At 42.7% G+C, this 23,300-nt stretch overlaps 2 protein-coding genes across 2 annotated transcripts in view; one reads left to right on the top strand and one right to left on the bottom strand.

Annotated features, from left to right (window-relative positions):
* Positions 1–4,093: 4,093 nt before the first annotated feature.
* LOC138964564 (uncharacterized) lies at positions 4,094–17,479 on the bottom strand. The gene is made up of 5 exons (XM_070336557.1): positions 17,378–17,479; positions 15,798–15,986; positions 14,933–15,037; positions 12,701–12,841; positions 4,094–10,229 (listed from the first exon to the last, which is right to left on the bottom strand). Exons 1-5 carry the CDS (start codon positions 17,457–17,459, stop codon positions 10,018–10,020), a joined length of 729 nt encoding a protein of 242 aa, XP_070192658.1. The 5' UTR covers positions 17,460–17,479; the 3' UTR covers positions 4,094–10,017.
* A 2,937-nt stretch (positions 17,480–20,416) lies between these two features.
* LOC138964565 (probable glutathione S-transferase 6) overlaps positions 20,417–23,300 on the top strand; it is an 11,471-nt gene continuing 8,587 nt past the window's right edge. Inside the window, exon 1 of the mRNA XM_070336558.1 lies at positions 20,417–20,740. Within this exon, the coding sequence (XP_070192659.1) occupies positions 20,608–20,740 (133 nt within the window). The 5' untranslated portion in view covers positions 20,417–20,607. The remainder of the gene's footprint in view (positions 20,741–23,300) is intronic.

Genomic DNA, 23,300 nt, shown 5'->3' with positions numbered 1-23,300 from the left:
TAAGCCCCACATTGGTGAAGTGACGTTTCAGACCGATTTATGAACAAAAGCCAAGGCTGGTTTATGCAGAGATTGCATGCCGAGTCTCAGTGGATATATTACAAATATTGGTCGAAGTCTGCGGATCATGAAAAATGGGAGCTTCAGATGGTTATTATTTGGTTGCTGAGCGGTTAACGAAAATAAACACTCCTTCAAGTTTTCAAGTTTACAGATGGAAAGAAGCAGACGGGGGGTGGGGGGGGGGGGGGGGGGGTGGGGTGGGTGGGGGGGGCGCATTAAGACTTTGTTTGAATAAAACACAAGGAGCACAGAATCAAAAATTACCTCACGGCCTGTGTTTACGAAATAAGTCAAGGCAAGGAACAGTTATCAGGTAGGTCTGTATGGTATGTACTGTTGGTTATGTGCTGCTAATTTCTCTAGATGTCTCCGTCTGTCTGTTTCCGTCTCTGTCTCTCTCTCTGTCTCTATCTGTCTGTGTCTGTCTGTGTCTGTCTGTCTGTCTGTCTGTGTCTGTCTGTCTCTGATCTGTCTCTCTTTCTCAGTCTCAGTCTCAGTCATTGTCTGTCTGTCTGTCTGTGTCTGTCTGTCTCTGATTTGTCTCTCTGTCTTAGTCTCAGTCGCTGGCTGTCTGTCTGTCTGTCTGTCTGTGATTTGTCTCTGTCTCAGTCTCAGTCTGTCTGTCTGTCTGTCTGTCTGTCTGTGTCTCTCTCTCTCTGTATTTCAGCTTGTTATCGTTATTCTCAGTTCCTACAGCCATGCCAGCTTCACTCACGACATCGTGACCAACACATTTTTCTAAAAAGTGAGCAGTCTTTCACAATTTTCAAATAAAAAGCTCGTCAAGGAATCTCTAAAGTGTCTTTTGTTTCATTTCTTGTAGCGTTTTGTTGTTGTTGTAGTTGTATTTGTTGTTGTAGTTGATTTCTTTCTATTTTAATGATCTGTGCCTTGGACGTGTAGCTATCATTAGTGGAAAATATCCTTCCACTGCGAACAATTTCATTATGTTGTTAAATGTGACGTGTGTGTTTAAAGTTTTCAAATGCATAGATTCATTCTCTTTTGAGGTGATAAAGACTCAGTATTGAAATTACGTTTATGTCTTAAATTTGTTGTTCCCTAGTTTGCCCAAGGGCTGAATACACACACACACACACACGCACACACACACACACGCACACACACGCACACGCACACACACACACACACACACACACACACACACACACACACACAGTGCTTTTTCTATATAACCTTCGGAAAATGTAGGTCTATCTTGAGTCCGCTAATCGGCGATTTTTTTCAGTTGATTGGTTGAAAGGGTGTTTGGTCGATTTATAGATTCTTTGATCAGTTCTTTCGGGGTTGTGTACACGATTGCTATCTTGCAGGAGACTTTTTTTTTCATTTCGAGCTCGTCTTATTCACGTTTTTGAGTTATCTAATTGGTGAATTGGTTGGTTGGTAGATTATATGGTCGGTGATTTTTCTGATCTGTTTCCTTGGTTGCTTTCTATATTTACTTAATTTTGCCAAGCTTTTTCTTTTGCTTTTGATGTTGTCTTCTATGCCCTGAAGGCCAGTATTGTGAATGACCCTCGGTCAGACTGACCCCACTTAACAAGGCATTCAAGGGATGCAAAGCTACAACCTTGACCTGTTGCGTATCGCATTTCGCACCAAAGTGGTCAAGAAATGAAGTTACTTACAGGAGTTCAGATCTTTAATTACTGTTGTTACACAGTGCAGCAAGGTTGGAATCTTATCTTTCTTCGCTTCTTCCGCTTTTTGAGCAGGTGCCAGACTTTGAAATGATGTACTAGGCGCCGCTTTCAGTTTCTCGGATAATAAAGTAAAGGAATATTCACACACACACACACACACACACACGCACACGCACGCACGCACGCACGCACACACACACACACACACACACACACACACACACAGTCACACACACACACACAAACACACACACACACACACACACACACACACACACACACACACACACACACACACACAATGACCTACACATTTCGGGTTTCAGTGCTGAATAAAATATGACGATAAACTCATTTGGTAGTCAGACGCAGAAGAGTAGGCAGTTCTCTCCGTATTATTCGTTAAATTAATTAACATGTTTACGGAGTATTTCCGGGGAAATAATGACAGGTACGTCTAATAAATACAGTACTGCGAATCTTGCTTCCACTTCTAAAAGGCACAGTCCCCCTGGTGAAACACGTTGGCTCACCATCTCAGATAGGGCCTCCACTTTAGACATATACTAAAACTCCATCCTGACTGCTTAAATCCTGCGAAAAGTGAGATTTTTTCATAAATGAATTTAAGAACAAGGCCACTCGTGTCCATCAAGAAAGTAATTCACTAAAACACTCTCCACAGAGAGCACCCAGACTGTTGATGTTTGGTATGTGTGCAAGTGGAAGCTGGGATGGTCTTATCTAGTTTAAAAACCTTGTCAAATCTGAGCTGGTTAATCGAATTGTGTACACAGGAAGGTCTGTAACTGTATGGTCAAATTCCACAGTAAATCAAAATGGCGTCATGGATAATATCTGTTTGGTGTCATTTTGCAGGTAGCAAATTCCTCGTTTTCAGACAGTATTATTGCAAATTAATGAGCGCTTCTGGGGTGATAACGCGAGACAACTCCTGTGACTTCTTGCTGCGAGGTTCTGCCTGTTACCATTGTCTTTTTACTGCATAAAATGCACGACTTACACACGAACTGTTACCAAAGCGACATGCTATTTGGGACCAATGCACGGTTTTTTTTCCTTTCTCGTGTGATCTTGCCGCGAGGTTCCGACTGTTACCAGCCGAAAGAAAGAAGGGGCATAACCTCACCAGAACCGCCCATTTTGTACACAGGAAGGTCGGTAACTGTATGGTCAAATTCTACAGTAAATCAAAATGGTGTCATGGATAATATCTGTTTGGTGTCATTTTGCAGGTAGCAAATTCCTCGTTGTCAGACAGTATTACTGCAAATTAATTGGGGGGGGGGGGGGGGGGACTTGTTTGTTGATGCCATTTACCCTGAGGGCTTTTTGTTTCCTTTTAAAAGTTTTGTGTGTGTGTGAAAATGTTTTCTGGCGATTGCAGCTGTTGTATGATATACGCGATTCAATGGTTTCTAGGTTTAAAGTTTTATTTCGCTCTAGGCTCATACACGTCTATTAAAAGTGGAAAGATCTGTATAGGATAGGAGGGTGTGAGGATTGACAGACTGACGTAAAACATCATTTTAAAACGATCAATATTGGAGTGCTGACTTTTTATTGTATGTATGTCTGTTCCATTTTCTAACCGAAACAATACTATGAGCTGACCTTTTGTACCAAAACATGTCTTAATGTGGTTATTTTGAGAAGAAGAAAAAAAAAGAAGAGAAAGAGAAGATCGAGGGGCGTGTTTGGAACGGAGGTTAAACAAGATCAACAACATTTCGGTCAAAGAGACACGCAACACTTCCAGGCTACCCTTTGATAGCAACACGGGATACCCAAATCTCATCTTCAAGGCTAACCCAGTTACCTACAATTACTATTTCCGGTCAGACAAATCTAGTTCAGACGGGTCTTCTGATGCTGCTGTGGCTAAAAAAAGATTAAGTCAAGAGAAAGTGATCAGCCTCCATCTGGGGCAGTATTGAATTCAATTACGCCTTTAATGTCTGTTCAAGACGTTCTAATTAAGAGATGTACTGGAAAAGGGTGGAGGGATAGAGAGATACACAGAGAGAGAAGGTGGCGAGAACAGAAAAAGAGAGAGAGAGAGAGAGAGAGAGAGAGAGAGAGAGAGAATGAGAGAGAGAGAGAGAATGAGAGAGAGAGAAAGAGAAAGAGAGAGAGAGAAAGAGAGAGAGAGAGAGAGAGAGAGAGAGAGAGAGAGAGAGAAAGTGTGGGAACGACAGACAGACAGACATACAGGCAGACAGACAGACAGACAGACAGACAGAAAGACAGACAGACAGACAGACAGACATACAGACAGACAGACAGACAGAGAAACAGACAGACAGGCAGAAAGACAAACAGACAGACAGACAGACAGACAGGTTGAACGGCAGAGACGGAGACAAACAAGCACACCCTTTCACTATTACCAGTTGTACTAAAATAAGATAAGAAAAATTATTTATTTCGCCATGTAGTACATAACAGCCATTGATATTTGTCCATTATGTTCTTTTTAACGCGACAAATCAAAGGATTCTCAACACAACCGTGCCACGGAAATGTTAATCAGCGCTTAAGGGGTGTTCTTGTGGTGCTAAATACCAATTAGCGAACGATTTCTTTCAAGACCCCGCCGTTCTGTCCTGATTAACTAGGTGTTACAACGTTCCAGACAGATTAACATACACATTCCTTCCCCCACCCCCTCCCTCCCCACCATCCCTTCCCCTTACCCACACCCCCATTCTACGTTCCTGCTACGCCCCCTCTTCTTTAGATTAACGACCGTTTCACTGTGCGAGCGTATACCACGTAATGTATCCACAGAAATCGATTTTGGTTTCTTTCCTCGGCGTACGTTTCAGTTCTTTCTTCTCTGGCAACTAATTAGAAGAAACGACCCATTTGCCCTTAGAACGAACTAGGAACTAAGTGTTCTTTTCTTTAGAGTTACGAAACCTACATCCTGGACATAATTGACAGTCGGTCCACTGAATGGACAATGCGATATACAGTGGAACAGTCCTTTTCAGACCTCCCAAAAAATCCGAGAGAAAAAAAAAGAACGGAATTAAGGCGTCTTAAAATGGGCCGGAGGTACATTTGCAGAGGTAATGAACAGAAAATCTCTAGAAACAAGGTTTTGAAATAGGGGGGGGGGGGGGGAGGGGAGGGGGGGATTTAACGATGTATAAGTAATTGCAACGATGCTGGTATCATTCATTTTTGTTGTACCAAAATTTACAAATTTCAGTTTTTTGAATTTCGTTGTTGCTGTGGAAATTGTGAGTCGTACAGATTATTTTAAATGTAATAAGTGTGTAAGGGAAAGTCGCCAATCCCGGAACAGTCGGCCAACTTGGAACACCTCAATAATATGCGATCAACGGGGAACAATTCATGAACAATTGTTTTGCAGAAATGTCTAGTGACATTCCTTGATATTATTCCAGCAAAAATAAATGACTACCGCGGCAAAACAAAAACAATGGTACGTTTTTTTAAACTTTTCTTCCTTCTTCTTATTTCTACCGTCTACAACTCGTACTATTACTCTTTATCTATATTCGTTCACGTAAAATGTTGATTTCTGTGATAAAAAAAGTCCACCAAAATACCCGTGTGACTTGGAATAATAGGCCGTGAAAAGTAGGATATGCGCCGATATGGCTGCGATCTGCTGGTCGATGTGAATGCGTGATGTATTGTGTAAAAAATTCCATCTCACACGGCATTAATAGATCCCTGCGCCTTGAGTCCGAGTCTGGAGATACGCGCGCGATATAAGACTTCATATAACATAAACCTTCATAGATTTGCAATAACTTGAACGGAAAAAAAGATTTGAAACGTCACGTGTATCCAACAGAAAAACGCCAAATCCATGCAGGTGCCATGCGACAATGATGGAACACATGAGAGAGGCAAACACGGAACAGTGTTCCAGCTTTGCCGCATTCTGTTCCAACTTACCCTCATCAAACAATAAACAGAACACTGCTGTTTTATTCACGTATTCAATTCTCTTTTCGCTTTTGTTGTGTTTTTCCTTTCTATAAGTTTTATTGAATGATTGATTGATTTGTTTGACAGTATTATGAGACCCGAACGGCGGTGGTTACCAGAAGAAATGGGCTACGCTTTGTCGGCAGTGAAAAACGGAGATATGGGTTTGCGTTGCGCATCAAGAGCATGGTGTTACTGTCACAACTCTTAAAAGTCATTTAGAAGGAAACAAACAAATTTGCAAAAGAAGAAGTAAAGTTCACAGGAAGACCTTCTACATTAACACCAGAGATAGAACAAGAACTAATCAATAGCATTCTTGAAGCTGAAATAAATTTGCCAACGTCACCCCCCATCGTTGTTTTGTACACTGTACATGGAGATTCTGGTCATCATTGGTGTCAGCAGCAAATGTATGCTTACCTGCTGCTGATGTCCTGCAACGCACAATCACAAGCTCGTCGAAGAGATCATCACCAAACAAAAACCAATCTTCTCCTTACAAGCAAAAGCTGGAGATTTCACTTGCAAAAAGGCGTGCAGGTCAACAGAAAAGAGGAAATAATGAAGCTACAAAATCTTCTGCTCAGAGAAACAAGAGGGTAATATCTTCTGATCAGAGGGAAAAAGGAGAACTTTCTCGACGATGCGTTCTATCCCGGGGGAAAGCACTTGGTACTGCTTCATGTGTGGCACCAACTCTCCTGAGAACATGATACAGTGCCAGAGGTGCACACAGTGCACACACGAGGACTGCGCTGACAGCAGCGGACAAAAGGACTTCGAAATCTGTACTTAGACATTTTTGTGTGTCTGCAAAATCAGTTCTTAAATCTGTTTTTAGTTATTTGCTTTGAGACTTTATGCGTAATGATTTTTACATTTAGTCAATTGGGCAGGTAGCCCTTTTACATCTATTTGTCAACAGAAGAGGGGTACAAATGAAGCTGCGACATTTCGTGGTACTGCTTCATGTGTGGCACCAACTCCCCTGAGGATATGTTATAGTGCCAGAAGTGCACACAGTAATCACACGATGACTGCGCTGACAGTAGAAGACAAAGGACATTGTCTGCGAAATCGGTTCTTTGCCTATTTTTTCCATTTTTTTTAAGGTTTTGTTTTTTAGTCCTTTTTAGACCTAGCCCTTATTTATCTTTTTGTTTTACATTTAAGGCTTAAATTGTTATCCGATTTGTTATTTCCTTGGTAAAAATCAAAATATGATGTTTAAAAAAAAGACATTTACATAAAATGGCTTAATCAAAATGTTATGACGTATGTATTTATCTTGTGTGTGTGGCAATGTGTGCTTGTTTGTGTGTGAATGAGAGTGTGTGGGTGTATATGTGTGTGTGTGAGACACAGACAGAGCTAGAAAGAGAGTCAGGGTGTGTTTGTATGTGTTCCGAGTTTGACAACACAGTGTTCCACTTTACACACCCATGCGTCTAACCTGGAACAAATGCAGACATTTTTATTATGATCAGTCTGATGAGTTGCGTGACTTTTATTTTATTTTATGTCGTTCGTTTATTTACTGATAGAGTCTAGTATGTGACAATATAAAGAACGCTTTGCAATATCCATTTTTTTTGTCTGGTACGGGTGTTTCTCCTTAACTGTTCCATGTTTAGCGACTTTCCCCTACATTTGCAGAGGTAATGAACAGAAACTCTCTAGAAACAAGGTTTTAAAATGGAAGAGGTCTTGAGTTGGGGGATCTTAAAAAAACGGGAGGGGGGGGGGGGGGTTAACGATGTATACATTTAGTAATTGCAACGATGCTGGTATCATTCATTTTAGTTGTACCAAAATTTACAAATTTCAGTTTTTTGAATTTCGTTGTTGCTGTGGAAATTGTGAGTCGTACAGATTATTTTAAATGTAATAAGTGTGTAATCTTTGAAAAATCTAGCTACAAATTTCTTTTATAATCTTATTTTTCCCCATTATTTTTACTAGTACTTCGACCCCGCTGTGACCTTGAAAGTTGACAATTGTTAACCACACTTGAGTCAAGTGTGGAAACCATCAGGGGGTATAGGCGTGTAAAGTTTCAAGAAAATGTCAATGTCATTTTTTTCCGGTCATTATCTATAATGTTGCTTAGCGAGACAAAAAGGTCAACTTTAATGATACATTCTTTTGGGTGAAAACAGTAGAAAGGCCTCTGGAGGTCTCCAGTAATAACTATTCCAACAGGTTTCGTAGAGCTCCATTCTCAACCTATATGACACCTGGGGCCAGTTTCATAAGATAGCAGTGAACCGACTGACAGTCGATCGACTGCCCAGTCGATTGACTGTGGTTGATCGCCGGGTCACCGAAAAGCGCGTTTCATGAGCGAATCACCGTCACCCGCGGACAACCGCAGTCGACCGACTGTACAGTAATCCGAATGGCCAAGTCGAGGGCTAAATTTAGCAACATTACCACTTCCGTTTGCTCATTTGCACGTGGAAATGGCCGATTTCAAAGAAAAAACAAGTCTCGGCCCGCTCAAAATAACAATGACCGAGACTTTCAGTAATTCCTTCGCGTGACGTCTAACCCTCTTACGCCATAATGTGACGTCTTCAAGACATAACCCTGACTTGTCTCCTGGATTACTGCGTCATGATAGATACATTTCGAAGAACAATCACAAGGTTTGGCTCACAATCCAAAAAAGTGTGAGCATTCTGCCATTGACTGTGCGGATAATTACATTTATTTTCGGTTTATGGGGCGGGGATATAGCTCAGTTGGTAGCGCGCTGGATTTGTATTCAGTTGGCCGCTGTCAGCGTGAGTTCGATCCCAGGTTCGGCGGAAATTTATTTCACAGAGTCAACTTTGTGTGCAGACTCTCTTCGGTGTCCGAACCTCCCCCCGTGTACACTACATTGGGTGTGCACGTTAAAGATCCCACGATTGACAAAAGGGTCTTTCCTGGCAAAATTGCTTAGGCACAGTTAATAATTTTCTACCTATACCCGTGTGACTTGGAATAATAGGCCGTGAAAGGTAAATATGCGCCGAAATGGCTGCAATCTACTGGCCGTATAAAATTTCATCTCACACGGCATCACTGCAGAGCGCATAGAACTGTACCCACGGAATATGCGCGATATAAGACTCATTGATTGATACCGCAGTAAGCCGAACACAGTGTTGGGGGGAGAGCATCACCGTGTTTGGCCAACTTCCGGTGGGACGACCCGCAGTCGGCCGACTGAAATTTTGTTCGTGAAACCCGCTAACGTAGGATTACTGTGGTTCTATCGGACAACTGCAGTTGTCATCATTTTCACGAGTTTTCATTCACAAACACCTGGGAAATAAATGTCATGTTCCCCATGCAATAAATCGAGGTGGTGAATGGGTTTGAGCTTTCAGGTGAAACGTGGATTGTCAACTAAAAGTCATAAACACTTAAAAAGAAAAGAAATAGGCTCAACACTTACTGAACTCACACGTATGATCGCAGCTCTGTACATTTTCAGACTGGAAGAAAAGCGTCAACAAGCTACGTTTGACGTCACATACAAGGTTGACGTGTTATCTCGAGCTACTGTGACGATGCTTTGTGGCCCGGAGTTGGATTCTAAAAATTCCTCTCCCTGTGGGTTATTGTGCATTTTGTTGCACAACCAAAATGATGAAAAAACGATGTTTGGTGGCTTGTCGTCAGACCAGCATTTTGTTGTTGGTCCTCGGGGAGCATATCTCCTTTTGTCTCATATTTATCAACCGCGGCCGTCGACCTTGGTCGATAAAGATTAAACAAAAGACGATATGGTCCCCTTGGACCAACAAAAAAGCTGGTCTGTCAACAAACCAACAAACATCTTATATTGGTCGACTGTGTTTCTGGCTTATGAAACTGGCCCCTGTGGTTCCAGCCGACAGTTATGGCATCGCAATTAACGCCCACAACCGTTGACCCCGGGTTGTTGCCCCTGCCCCGTAATGGCTTATGCTGACCATTCCAAATTGAGCAGGCAGTGACCACACACTAAAACCTGGTGGAGGAAAATGGCCGGCTGCAATATTTATATCGATGAAGAAAAAGCGCGCGGGCGTTGCGTCCTCGAAGGTACATTAGCCGTCAAATCACCCATGACGGGTGTCATTTTTACCCAGCAGGTGGTAATTAATACTCAATTCGGTCTGCATATCGGCCTACTCAGGCCAAAGTCGACCTACTTCGGCCCGAAGGGAGTAACATATTTAGCTCGGTGGGAGTTAAGTTTTCGTTCCTGGGGGAGTGCTTTGACAGGTGTACTCGCAGAATTATTTCGCGACAACAATTTTTACTCCGAATTTACACTTTCGTCGGGTACTTTTCTCGTGTAACCCCGGCGTGGATTAGAACTAAACATAACACACATGGCTATCACGAATGAGAGTAACATGGCAATAAAGGCACATATAAAGCAGTAGTCCACGTGTATGTGACATCCTGTCATTTCTTGTTCGACCTTTGATGGGTTGCCACACGCGATGAGGATAAACTGAAACAGAGCTGAAACAGAGAAGACAAAGAAAGCCCTCATTACAAAATGATGCAATGGCCCGGTATCAGCGCATTGTCTACATAAACCGCGCAGCGTATGTAAACCGCCCCCCTCCCATCCCCCCACCCCTACACACACATACACACACACACACATACACACACACACATACACACGCGCACTGCAGACATTACCTAATATTGCTATTTCATATGTTACGTGGATTTCCATTGGTCAATTGGGCAAAACTGAGCTCAGTGCAAAAGTGATATCGACGACATTTCCGTCGATATCAGTTTTGATATCGACGACCTCTTTATTGCTTCCCCACTTCAAAAACAAAAATACCTAAATTTAAAAACAAACAAATATATATGAAAATGTAATTATCCCAGAATTTAGTTGAGCAAGTGACTAAAGACTTTTTGAAAGGAAAGACATTTTGAAATACTGAAAAGTACAAGAAAAGAGTGAACAAAAAGAAATAATAATCAGAGGGAGGGATATGGAACAGCCAAAACTGAGACAAATACTTTTGTAATTTCTTTACGGTAAATACAAAATGTCCAGAGAATTAGCAATATATCTAACATTGACTGACTGTGTGATGATATCTTCTGCTATTGGTCTGTTTCGACAGTGATATCAAAATCTCGACCTCCTGTCTCGATTTTGATATCACTGTCTCAACAGACCATAGCAGAAGATATCATCACACAGTCCGTCAATATTGGGTAAGGTCGTCGATATCTAAACTGATATCGACGGAAATGTCGTCGAAATCACTTTTGCACTGAGCTCAGTTTTGCCCAATTGACCAATGGAAATCCACGTAACATATGAAATAGCAATATGTAATTTTATCTTCGACTGCAGAAAAATGGGGGACACAGACAACACAAGCACTTTCTACCTCATGATCACACGGACACCTGTTTTCCTCCGCACTTCTCTCCATATGATCTCTCCGAATCTGTATTCTGTCTCTCTCTCCATCTCTCTCTCTCCATCTCTCTCTCTCTGTCTCTCTCTCTGTCTCTCTCTGTCCCTTTCTCTGTCTCTCTCTCTGTCTCTCTCTCTGTCTCTATGTCTCTCTTTCTCTGTCCCTCTCTCTCCCTCTCTCTCTCTCTCTCTGTCTCTATGTCTCTCTCTCTCTCTCTCTCTCTCTCTCTCTCTCTCTCTCTCTCTCTCTCTCTCTCTCTCTCTCTCTCTCTCTGCGTAGTGTAGCTGCTGGTTTTTATACAACTATGTCCTTTGATGTATGTTGTAGTTGAGGATGTATTTGATGAGGCACCAGCCATCCCCTGTACATACCCATACATGTATGTATTGTGCGTGTGTGTGCGTGTGTGTGTGTGTGTGTGTGTGTGTGTGTGTGTGAGTGTGTGTTTGTGAGAGGAGTGAAAGTCAGAGTGTGTGTCTGTACGTGTGTGTGTGAGTGAGAGAGAGAGAGAGAGAGAGAGAGAGAGAGAGAGAGAGAGAGAGAGAGAGAGAGAGAGAGAGGCTGTCATGTTTGATATATGTACCGGTTGTAACGGGTCAGTTGGCCTAAACAATAAACTTTCTGAGTTCTGAATTCTCTCTCTCTCTCTCTCTGTCTCTGTCTCTCTCTAGGAAAGGCAAACACACTGTAAACAAGAAGAGCAAACGCTCGATCGAGTCACTTTCGCAGTTCTGAATATTATATGAGGCATCAGATGGACAGGAAGAAATTGCTATTCACAACACAATGAGTCACGTTCACATAAAATTTGAGCCCGGTCACTTTTATAGTTTCCGAGAAAAGCCCAACGTTAAGTTGTGTGTTGCCGAACAGAAAAGGCTAGTTATCTCCCTTGTTTTTCTGATAACGTTCGTAAAAGGCTACAGATGTAAATACTTTGATGTAAAGAATAATCCTACAAAGTTTCAATCACATCCGATGAACTTTGTCAAAGATATAAAATGTCTAATTTTTCCTTTGACGCTGACCTGTGACCTTGAAAAAGGTCAAAGGTCAACGAAACCATCGTTAAAGTGTAGAGGTCATTGGAGGTCACGACTAAACAAAATATGAGCCCAATCGCTTTGATAGTTTCCGAGAAAAGATATAAAATGTCTAATTTTTCCTTTGACGCTGACCTGTGACCTTGAAAAAGGTCAAAGGTCAACGAAACCATCGTTAAAGTGTAGAGGTCATTGGAGGTCACGACTAAACAAAATATGAGCCCGATCGCTTTGATAGTTTCCGAGAAAAGTCCAACGTTAAGGTGGTGTCTACGGACGGCCGGACGGCCGGCCGGCCGGCCGGACAGACTAACACTGACCGATTACATAGAGTCACTTTTTCTCAAGTGACTCAAAAACAAAAATGTATTGGTCACCGCCACACGTGTCCCCTCTGATCCCCCTCCTCCCCCTCCCACCCACCACCTCCTCCCCAAAACGGAGACAAGCAACATTTGTAGCAGATAAGCACAGACACCCAAGATGATCTCACAGAAAGCCAGGGCGAGGCCAATGCAGATCTTGGTGACCGCTGGGCAGGAGGAGTTGAAGCAAGCCACGAAGGCGAACACCACGAGCAGGCTGATGTCCACCGTACTGACCACGGCGAAGAACCGTGTCCCTGACAACCAGCCTGAATCAAACGAAATTAACATGTGAGCAAACAGGCTGATTCAAGAAAAATAAACCACCAAAGTAGTCAAACATGCTGAACCAAAAGTACAGACTGAATCAAAACAAGCTGGAAAAAAAGACAGGAAAAAAAACCCACCATTTTTGCAAAGAGGCTGAATCACAGGAACACAACAGATTTGCAAACATGATGAATACATTACAAAACAAGAAGGGCAAAGCCCATACGACTCACATGCTTGACCTAAACCTAGCAATGACATCATACACTAAGAACTGCTTTACACATTTTTCCTACCAAAATACATGTGACCTTGACCCAAGGTCAAGGTCATCCAAGGTCATGCAACACAAAGCTGTTAATTCAAGACATAGGAAGTACAATGGTGCTTATTGGCTCTTTCTACCATGAGATATGGTCACTTTTAGTGGTTCACTACCTTATTTTGGTCACATTTCATAAGGGTCAAAGTGACCTTGACCTTGATCATATGTGACCAAATGTGTCTCATGATGAAAGCATAACATGTGCCCCACATAATTTTAAAGTTTGAAACAGTTATCTTCCATAGTTCAGGGTCAAGGTCACTTCAAAATATGTATACAATCCAACTTTGAAGAGCTCCTGTGACCTTGACCTTAAAGCAAGGTAAACCAAACTGGTATCAAAAGATGGGGCTTACTTTGCCCTATATATCATATATAGGTGAGGTATTCAATCTCAAAAACTTCAGAGAAAATGGGAAAAATGTGAAAAATAGCTGTTTTTTAGACAACATGTATGGCCCCTGCGACCTTGACCTTGAAGCAAGGTCAAGATGCTATGTATGTTTTTTGGGGCCTTGTCATCATACACCATCTTGCCAAATTTGGTACTGATAGACTGAATAGTGTCCAAGAAATATCCAACGTTAAAGTTTTCCGGACGGCCGGCCGGACGGCCGGCCGGACGGACGGACGGACGGACGGACGGACGGACGGACGGACGGACGGACGGACGGACGGACGACTCGGGTGAGTACATAGACTCACTTTTGCTTCGCATGTGAGTCAAAAAACCACCAACAACAAAGAAACAAACAAACAAACAAACAAACAAACAAACTACAAATAAAAACAAAAACGAGCCAGACAACCGTCAAGCTAACAGGCTGAGTAAAAACATTTTAGGAAACAGGAGCTTTTGAGGAAACAGGTTCAATCAAAAGAAATCTTACAAAAAAACAAAAAGAAACAAAGTTAACAGTGTCTTCTGATACGAATATCCTTAATTTTTTAAATCACTTCTAGCTAAATGCAATCAAACCCAAAGACCCATCAGACTACGTGAAGACTGTAAGTTACATACAAATACTTAGAGGAAGAAGGAACTCATTCTTCAGTTTGAAATCATTTGCACGATACTATTTCAAGGGAAGCAAATCTTGTAAGAAAAATCCGAAGATCGGATGCGGTTATTTCCCGTCTGTGGCAGGTTTCATTTGTCAACACAGGGTTTCATAATATTGTTTACTATCTTGAATATTTCTGTTCCCACTTAGACAACAAGAGGATAAGAATAAAGACGGCGGAGGGGAGGGGGAAATGCAAATGTTTGGGCTGTACCGGTTGGGTGCTAAAATGCACAGAATGAAAGGGAAAGAGACAGAAGGGACGAATGAACGAATAAAAGGTGTACCGATGAAACATTGAAGCCATTTTTGCTGTTTTGAATCAAAAAGGTTCTGCATCCATACGCATTCACACATAATCATGTGCACGAGCACGCACGCGCACAGAACCCCACCCACACACCCACAGATGCATGCACGCTCTGTCTGTCTGTCTGTCTGTCTGTCTGTCTCAGTCTCTTTCTCTGTCTCCCCGCCTGACTCTTTCTGTCTCTCAGTGTCTCTATCCCTCTTTCTGTTTGTCTGTTTCTGTCTCTTTCTCTCGGTTCGTCTGTATCTCCCTCTCGCGCTCTGTTTGTCTGTTTCTGTCTCCGGTCCGATTCTTGTAATTCTAAGTCTGTCTGTCTGTCCATCTGTAACTCTCTCTTTCTCTGTCTCTCTCTTTCTCTGACCTACAAAACCAAACATAAAGATACCCATACCGTGTTGAAGCATGCGCGTGTCATTGTGGCGTTGTGGGTAGCTGTCGTACGTCCAACACTCATCATCACTGCAGATTTCCCAGATTCCGTAGTAAGTGGAGAACCCTAAGAAGACAGACATCAATAATACAGTGTTCTAGATGATCGAACTTGTAGCAAAGACCTGTACGCGTACGTGTAGATATTGCGTCACCCGTGACTCACTTTGTTTTTTCCGATGTTCCAAATCATACGTTGTTTTGCTCCCACCAAGACTGCAGATCTTGGCTAACGCGTGACGTAAAAAATAGATTTGATGACATTACCGGTACACGTTCCCCTACACGTGCTGAAAAGTGCCACATCTAGATCTTGCTAATGAGTTATGAACCCTGAGTAGACCAACAGATGTGTTTCGAGTACGAAGTATAGTTTGACTCAACGTCATTAGTGTCACAGGGACCTTTCGAATTTTTATATAGCAGCAATGCATGGGATAAGAAGTTGGTAGTGCACCCACTGAACTTCAATGTGATTCCAGGCCAACTTTAAGCGCACTCAAAATCGGTATCCATATCCCAAGCCCGTGTTACCGATGTGGCACGAGACAGAACTCGGGTATTCTCCTATAATAGGTGCAGATGGCTGATTCCACCTTGAGATGGTCACACCTGGGTTGCGCGACTCATGTTGCTGCTAGTTTTCCACTGGGAGGAAGCGTCCCAAATTTCCAAGCAATGATATATTAAAGCAATGAAAACGTTTTAAAAAACATACTCAAGAATGTCGATCAGTTCTAGAAATGTTGGGCGCAGCAGTACAAGTAATAAGAAGGAAAAGCATCACAAAAAACACACACAAAAAAACAATAAAACAAAATACTCACGGATGTCAGGATGATGAGTTGTAGAACTGTTGAGCGCATCAGTACAGGTGTAGGTGTACCAGCGTGGGGAAGCATTAATGATGACCTGCAGAATTATCACTGCGATCCCCAGGACAAGGCCACATCCCACGGTCTCTGCGTGTACCCCACATCCCACGGTCTCTGTGTGTACCCGCTTCAACATGTCACCTGTAATGTCACACACCATGAGTTAATGACAATAAATGACGCTGTGTACCCGCTTCACCATGTCACCTGTGTTATCTCACAACATGAGTTGATGACATAAAAAAACCCTATGTGAATCCTTTTCAACGTGTCACCATCGACGGGCGCAGTGCCGTAGTGGATAAGACATCAGCCTCCTAATCGGAAGGTCGTGAGTTCAAATCCCGGCCGCGGCCGCCTGGTGGGTAAAGGGTGGAGATTTTTCCGATCTCCTAGGTCAACGTATGTGGAGACCTGTTTGTGCGTTATCCCCCTTCGTGTGTACAAGCAAACACAAGACCAAGTGCGCAGGGAAAAGATCCTGTAATCCATGTCAGAGTTCGGTGGGTTATGGAAACATGAAAATACGCAGCATACTTCCCCCGAAATCGGCGTATGGCTGCATGAATGGCGGGGTAAAAACGGCCATACATGTAAAAATCTATTCGTGCAAAAACACGTGTAAACGTAGGAGTTTCAGCCTATGAACGAAGAAGAAGAAGAAGAGATCACACACCATGGGTTAAAGACATTAAAATCTCTGTGTATCTGTTTCAACGTTCACCTGTGTTATCACAAACCATTAGTTAATGACATTAAAGGACTCTGTGTATCCGTTTCAGCATGTTACATGTGTTATCATGCACCCTGAGCTAATGACATTAAATGACAGCTGTGCCAGAAAGGATTTTGTTTAGCCATCTAGAGTGTTGATATAATTAGGCCACTTATAGCGTATTTTATTTAACTCTGTTGTGTATGTGAAATGAAGAGTTCTGTGCTAATGTTTGTCACAGTCCAGGTAAGAATGGACACTCATACGTAACGAACGCGCTGTTATCTATATATATATATATATATATACGACTTGTGTCTGTGTGTGTGTGTGTGTGTGTGTGTGTGTGTGTGTGTGTGTGTGTGTGTGTGTGTGTGTGTGTGTGTGTGTGTGTGTCCGCGATGCACGGCCAAAGTTCTCGGTGGATCTTTTTCAAATTTGGAGACCGTATTTAGCTACACCCCGGACACAACCTCATCGATGATATATTTCAACACGTGCTCCCAGCGCGCAGCGCTGAACCGATTTTGGGTTTTCTCTGGATCCATTCCCAGTAACTCTTCCTTATCTTCTCCAGTGTTTTCAGCCGCGTTTATCTCCCTTCCGCCGTGCTGTGCGCCGGCAAAGTTGGCGTACACCCAGCATAGCCGGGTCCCCGGCGCAGCCGGGTATTCGGCTCGACTTCTTCCCGGCGCAGCCGTACCCGGCGAAGCGGGTATTCATCTAGTAATGCATATCTACAGAAACCCTGGGTTAAACGAAAAAGGTTACTCATCCAACTCCCGGACTTTGCTAACTATTCCATTCTAAAACTTACCGTTAATAGTGACAACACACGATCGTGTCCCTTGTAACGCCCGGTCTTCACAAATAATGTATTGGCTTTTGATTTGTAACATGCGCCTGCATGACTTGTGTAGAAAAAAACACATGACATGTCAGTGAGCACAACCATTGATACCTATATATAGTTGCACACCCGTTTATTTTTATTATATCGGTGTTTATTCAGGCTTTTTGAAAAGCGCATTCAGTGTGGCAAACTTCGAGCAGGAAGATTTTGAATACAGCGGACGGATAGAATGACTAGGTCCACACAGTACGGGTAAGAGGGTGAGGTGGGGGGGGGGGGGGAGTGGATAAGAGGGAGTCAGTGTGGCGCCGCTTTTCGCTTGCAAATGAATACCATCGATACAATGTAATCTGTGTTAAAGTGAATATTACTAAAAGTCAAAAGATACGTCAGACCAAGGGGGATCCTGTCTGTGAGTGAGTTTTCACAGATTTTAATATGGCGCTGAGCTCGAACTATAAATCTGCCTAGCGCCTGCATGTCTGTCCGCGAGAACAAAAGTCATGTTTTACAATCTTACACACACACTTACGCAACAAAATCAGCAAACACGCGGACAAACAGACAACTTAATTGTTCGACACGTACGATCATTAATTCAATCGGATGTTCATAACTATGACAAACAGTATACCAACACACACTCACACACAGTGACGTATACACACACGTACACACTCACACACCGGCCCTCACACACACACACACACACACACAGACACACACACACACACACAACACACACACACACACACACACACACACACACACACACACACACACGTACACACACACACACAACGAAATCAGTAAACACGCGGACAAACTCACAGACAACGTGTTTGAAACGCATTTTGATTAATTCACAGATACATAAAATACTATAACACACACTCACAGTGACACACACAAACACGTGCACACACACATACACACACACACATACACACACACACACACACACACACACACACACACACACACACACACACACAAAGCTTGCACATTTTGGTATTTCCATAGTGCATTGCATTCACAACTTCAGAGCTTGGTGCTAATTTCTCATTTTGTAAAATACTCACGCAAGCGTATGCGTAAAGAACAATAACAGGTGCAACTGAAATGGCACGTCAAGTCTAAAACAGGCTAGGGTGTTGTTAGGATGTCAACACAAGAGTAATTTCTAAAGACTAGACTCATGTTGCGGACAGCCAATGTCAGTGAACACATGTAAAAGCTAACTTGAATGACTGATCATGGTTTCCAGGAATTTCCGTTTTTAAAGTAAACGGCCTCATCATAAAGATCTGCGCTCGAGCATACGCCTAGTTGTTGTTTATCAATGACGACTTGTATACAATGTTATCATATAGGCCGCGAAAAGTAGGATATGCGCCGAAATGGCTGCGATCTGCTGGCCGATGTGAATGCGTGATGTATTGTGTAAAAAAATTCCATCTCACACGGCATCAATAAATCCCTGCGCCTTGAATATCATGTGCGCGATATAAATTGCATAAAATAAAAAATTAAAATAAAAAAATAAATACTTGAAATCCCTGCGCTTAGAACTGTACCCACGGAATACGCGCGATATAAGCCTCATATTGATTGATCAAGTTGATTGATTGATTATCATCGCGTACACCAATCCTTTTTCAGTCTTTTTGTGCGTGCATTTTTTCATATTCAAATTTATGTTGATCCATTGAGAATTCAATCAGTCGCACCCCAATGACACAGCATTGTGACACGGCGTTTGTTCATTTCACGCAAACATCCTCGTCCATCGACATAATGCGTGTTGCTTGTCCGGGGAATGAATCAGCAATTTTAGTACAAGTCATTCAGTAAACTACGGTTACTTGTCACTTCTTTGTTAATAAACCAACAGATGTTTTAGGTATGGACGTACTAAATATGCACGCACTCTTGAATATCGCGGGTAAGTATGGAAACGGGGAGGCTGTGGGTTTAAAGGGGGGGGGGGGGGTCAGTGCTGGGTAGCAGTGTAGAGGGACGTGTCAGACCTGTGTCAACCGGACGGACTGTTTGTCTTCCCTCTGCATACTCCGCGACCAGCCTAGTATGTTCTCGCTCTTTCCTCGAATCCGGGTTTTGCATACAAACACAGGCAGCTGAATTTGTATGTAAGATTCATCCCTTCTCATCATATTTTGTAGTTGATAGACTTTTGGTGACAAAAATGCCACCATTTCCTCTTTTACTGGGTGATGCACTGGCACCGATGAACCAAAAACAAACCCACGAACCACACAAACAGAATTTACAAAAATCATGTCCCATCATGTATCTTGTTGTTGTTGTTGTTGTTGTTGTTGTTAGTTGTGGTTTTTTTGTCGCACTTTTACTTTGTTGTTTCCGAGGACAACGATTATTTTCGTTCATACTGAGTCCCTCCAACCAAATCTAACTCAGTGAGACTAATACATAATTATGGTTCTCGAAAATCATATTCTTTTCACCTGTGTCATGGCCGGCCGAGACTTACCAAACATCGGAATAGCTAATTGGAATGAAGCCTGTATTCATTTTGCAGACTGAAAACGACGTGGCCTAACCGCAAACTGTACAGTGATGAAGGCGGTCGCTGGTGAAAAACAAATATGTTCATTCCATTTTCACCCAAAGGACATACTTTTACTTCTGACGTCACATGTTCTATGACTATCGAAGAAAAAGAAGAAGGAGAAGAAGATGACGTCTGTTATGTTGGCAGTGTCATCGCCAGAGGCTTGAAGCTCAAGTGTTGAAGCATCATTTTTTGTTTTGTTTGTTTGCAAGGTTTTTATAATAGAAACATCGAATGAACACAACGTGTAAAGGTTGAACACCCGAACACACAAATCAGACAGAAAAATGAAGCTGAGAACGTGAAACAGTAAACAGAATCATTAATAGTGGCTTTTAGCGAGATGAACAATACATTTCTCGTGCCTGTAGTTTCAGTAAATGACCCACTTATAAGCCTTGACACATTTCAACCGGCTTGTCACTCCGTCAGTCGTTTGTGTTGCTCGGTCAATTTTATAATAGCTACACTCGTGCGCCTTGACATTAAAAGGACAATCCGCCGGCATTCCTGCATTACCGGCCTCAGTTGGTGCAACATCGGTGTTCAGATTGTCAGTGTTTTTCGCCGGCCTTTTCTGTTGTAAGACACGCAGACAGTCATGTCCGAACTCAAAGTGGTGTATTTCGACCTTCGGGCGAGGGGTGAGCCCATCCGATTGGTGCTGGAAGCTGCGGGCAAAAAATACGAAGATGTTCGTTTGTCTTTCGACGAATGGCCGGCTGAAAAACCAAGTAAGTACTCCTAGGAATCGTCTGTCATCTATTTGTTTGAATCGCTTGTTTATAAGCATCCATGCAGGAATATGATATTCTTAGTTTTTGCTTGGTTTTTTTTCTGAGCAAGATGATCATATATTTGTGTAAGAAATAAATAAATGGAATTAAATGGTCAAGTTCTGGCAGTCAACAGAATGAAATTACGCGTGCCTGGCTTATTTTCTGTATGCGCGTGTAGGTTTGAGAGCGCAAGAGCATCACTTGTTTAAGTTCCTCCGTTTCTGTTTAAACTATATATAGTTCTCTTTCTCTCCTCTCTGTCTGTCTGTCTTTCTCTCTTGTGCGCTCGCTCGCTCTCTTTCTCTCCCCGGTCCTCTCTCTCCCCCCCTCCCCCATTGGCCCTCTCTCTCTAAATATAGAGTGACTTTTTATGCCGGCCCTCAGTTCCTTCAAAGTATTGCCCACCAAAAGGCAACGCATGATTCAAGGTTTTAAATTGAACGAATATTTCATTTTCCGAGTCTTTTCATTGAAACACTGCTTTGAATTTTTTTTTTTAAACTTTTGGCGTCTTCTAAACACTTTTGCTTCGTCACTGAACTTTGGCGAGGCGACACAAGTCATGATGTTTGGCAAACACAAACTGAATTAATTCAGCGCCAAAAGCTAAGGCCAAACAAAAATATATGTTGGTTTAGGGTAACGTGACCAACAAAGATAGTGTCGGGAGGTCAGCTTTTTTTGTTTTTTTTGTTTTTTTTGTTTTTTGTAAAGATTTAGTCGAGTTTAAAGGAAGTTACTTCCCTTAGTCTCGGTATGGTTCGCAAAATGTGCCAAAAGTTGATTTGTTTTGAGAATTAGAACAACAGTTTTAGGGTCAGGGGAAAAAATAGAGTCGATCGGGTTACCCTAAGCCAACATATATTTGTATTTGGCCCTTTGGCTTCAGGCCACAGCGTGGGTCACTGTTGATGACCTAGCATGATAGCTTGAGGTCAGTCAGTTTATCTGTCGAAAAAACACCGATACCTGGAGGTTGGAGCGCGGGTTGCCTCCACTGTACGCGGCGGTCATCGACAGTTGTCACGAATACCTGGGGAGATACCGTGAAAAAAGCTGAAACATTCTTAGTACGGCTATCGCAGCATTACGGGGTTTTTTTCTCCGTGGATTCTTGTGTGTGTGTGTGTGTGTGTGTGTGTGTGTGTGTGTGTGTGTGTGTGTGTGTGTGTGTGTGCATGTGTGTGTGTATGTGTGTGTCTGTGTGTGTTTGTGAGTTTGTGTGTGTGTGTGTGTGTGTGTGTGTGTGTGTGTGTGTGTGTGAGTACGGTATTGATGCTTGCATATTTCATTCGTCCATATATTCACATTATTTTAGAGATATATAACAAAATGTAAAACACACACTCACACACACACTCACACACACACACACACACACACACACACACGCACACACACACACAAAGCTTTTGGTTTTCCTCTCACAACATGATGTTATCAGACAGCACCGATGAATATGTGATGTAAAGTTATGCACAATATGTCTGACTCAATGTGTCAGTGTGTCTGCGTCTGTCTACCTGGGTGAGTTTTATTGCTGGTTTGTCTGTCGAAATGTGCGCGAAAGCCTGATGAGGAAAGCGAACCAGGGCCACATACGTAGGCTATGTGAGATCAGTTTCAGTGAATTAAGCCCCCAGGCTGAATAACTTAAATAGAAAGCCGCGCAAGGCACTGAGGAAGAAGGATACATGTGACGATATCGCCTACACTCACCATTGCACACTCTCTTTTGTGTGCATACCAAACACTCCTCAACACGGACTACACAAACACACATAATTATCATGTCCGGGTTGTCTGTTTAAAAAAAGCTTTCATGATATAAAATCGTCATATTCTTTTTTTTAACGCATCGCCGTTTGTAGCTTTTAAGAAATTAATTCACCAAAAGATCCCCACTCTGCACATAAATTAAGCACCCAGGATGTTGATTTTTGGTGTATGTACTGACGGGCGCTGTGGCGGGGTGGTAACGCACTGGGTGGCCGAGTGGTAACGCACTGGGTGGCCGAGTGGTAACGCACTGGGCCGGGTGGCCGAGTGGTGACGCACTTGCGCTCGGAAGCGAGAGGTTGAGAGTTCGACCCTGGGTCCAGGGCGTTAGCAATTTTCTCCCCCCTTTCTTAACCTAGGTGGTGGGTTCAAGTGCTAGTTTTTCGGATGAGACGAAAAACCGAGGTCCCTTCGTGTACACTACATTGGGGTGTGCACGTTAAAGATCCCACGATTCACAAAAGGGTGTTTCCTGGCAAAATTGTATAGGCATAGATAAAAAAAAAATGTCCACCAAAATACCCGTGTGACTTGGAATAATAGGCCGTGAAAAGTAGGATATGCGCCGAAATGGCTGCGATCTGCTGGTCGATGTGAATGCGTGATGTATTGTGTAAACAAATACATCTCACACGGCATAGATAGATCCCTGCGCCTTGAGTCCGAGTCTGGAGATACGCGCGCGATATAAGACTTCATATAACGTAAGACGTCGGCCTCTTAATCGGAAGGTCGA

The sequence above is a fragment of the Littorina saxatilis genome, linkage group LG4 (genome assembly GCF_037325665.1).
Source record: "Littorina saxatilis isolate snail1 linkage group LG4, US_GU_Lsax_2.0, whole genome shotgun sequence".
Lineage (NCBI taxonomy): Eukaryota > Metazoa > Mollusca > Gastropoda > Littorinimorpha > Littorinidae > Littorina > Littorina saxatilis.
This window is presented reverse-complemented; position numbering and strand designations above follow the sequence as displayed.

What these genes read in the sequence shown, in the direction of transcription:
- LOC138964564 (XM_070336557.1), bottom strand. Translation starts at nt 17,459, where the DNA reads ATGTTACAAATCAAAAGCCAATACATTATTTGTGAAGACCGGGCGTTA. An exon ending in GTGTGTTGTCACTATTAACG is followed by an intron (nt 15,987 to 17,377) that starts GTAAGTTTTAGA and finishes GTGACATTACAG; the next exon opens with GTGACATGTTGAAGCGGGTA. An exon ending in TGGCCTCGCCCTGGCTTTCT is followed by an intron (nt 10,230 to 12,700) that starts GTGAGATCATCT and finishes TCTCTGTTTCAG; the next exon opens with CTCTGTTTCAGTTTATCCTC.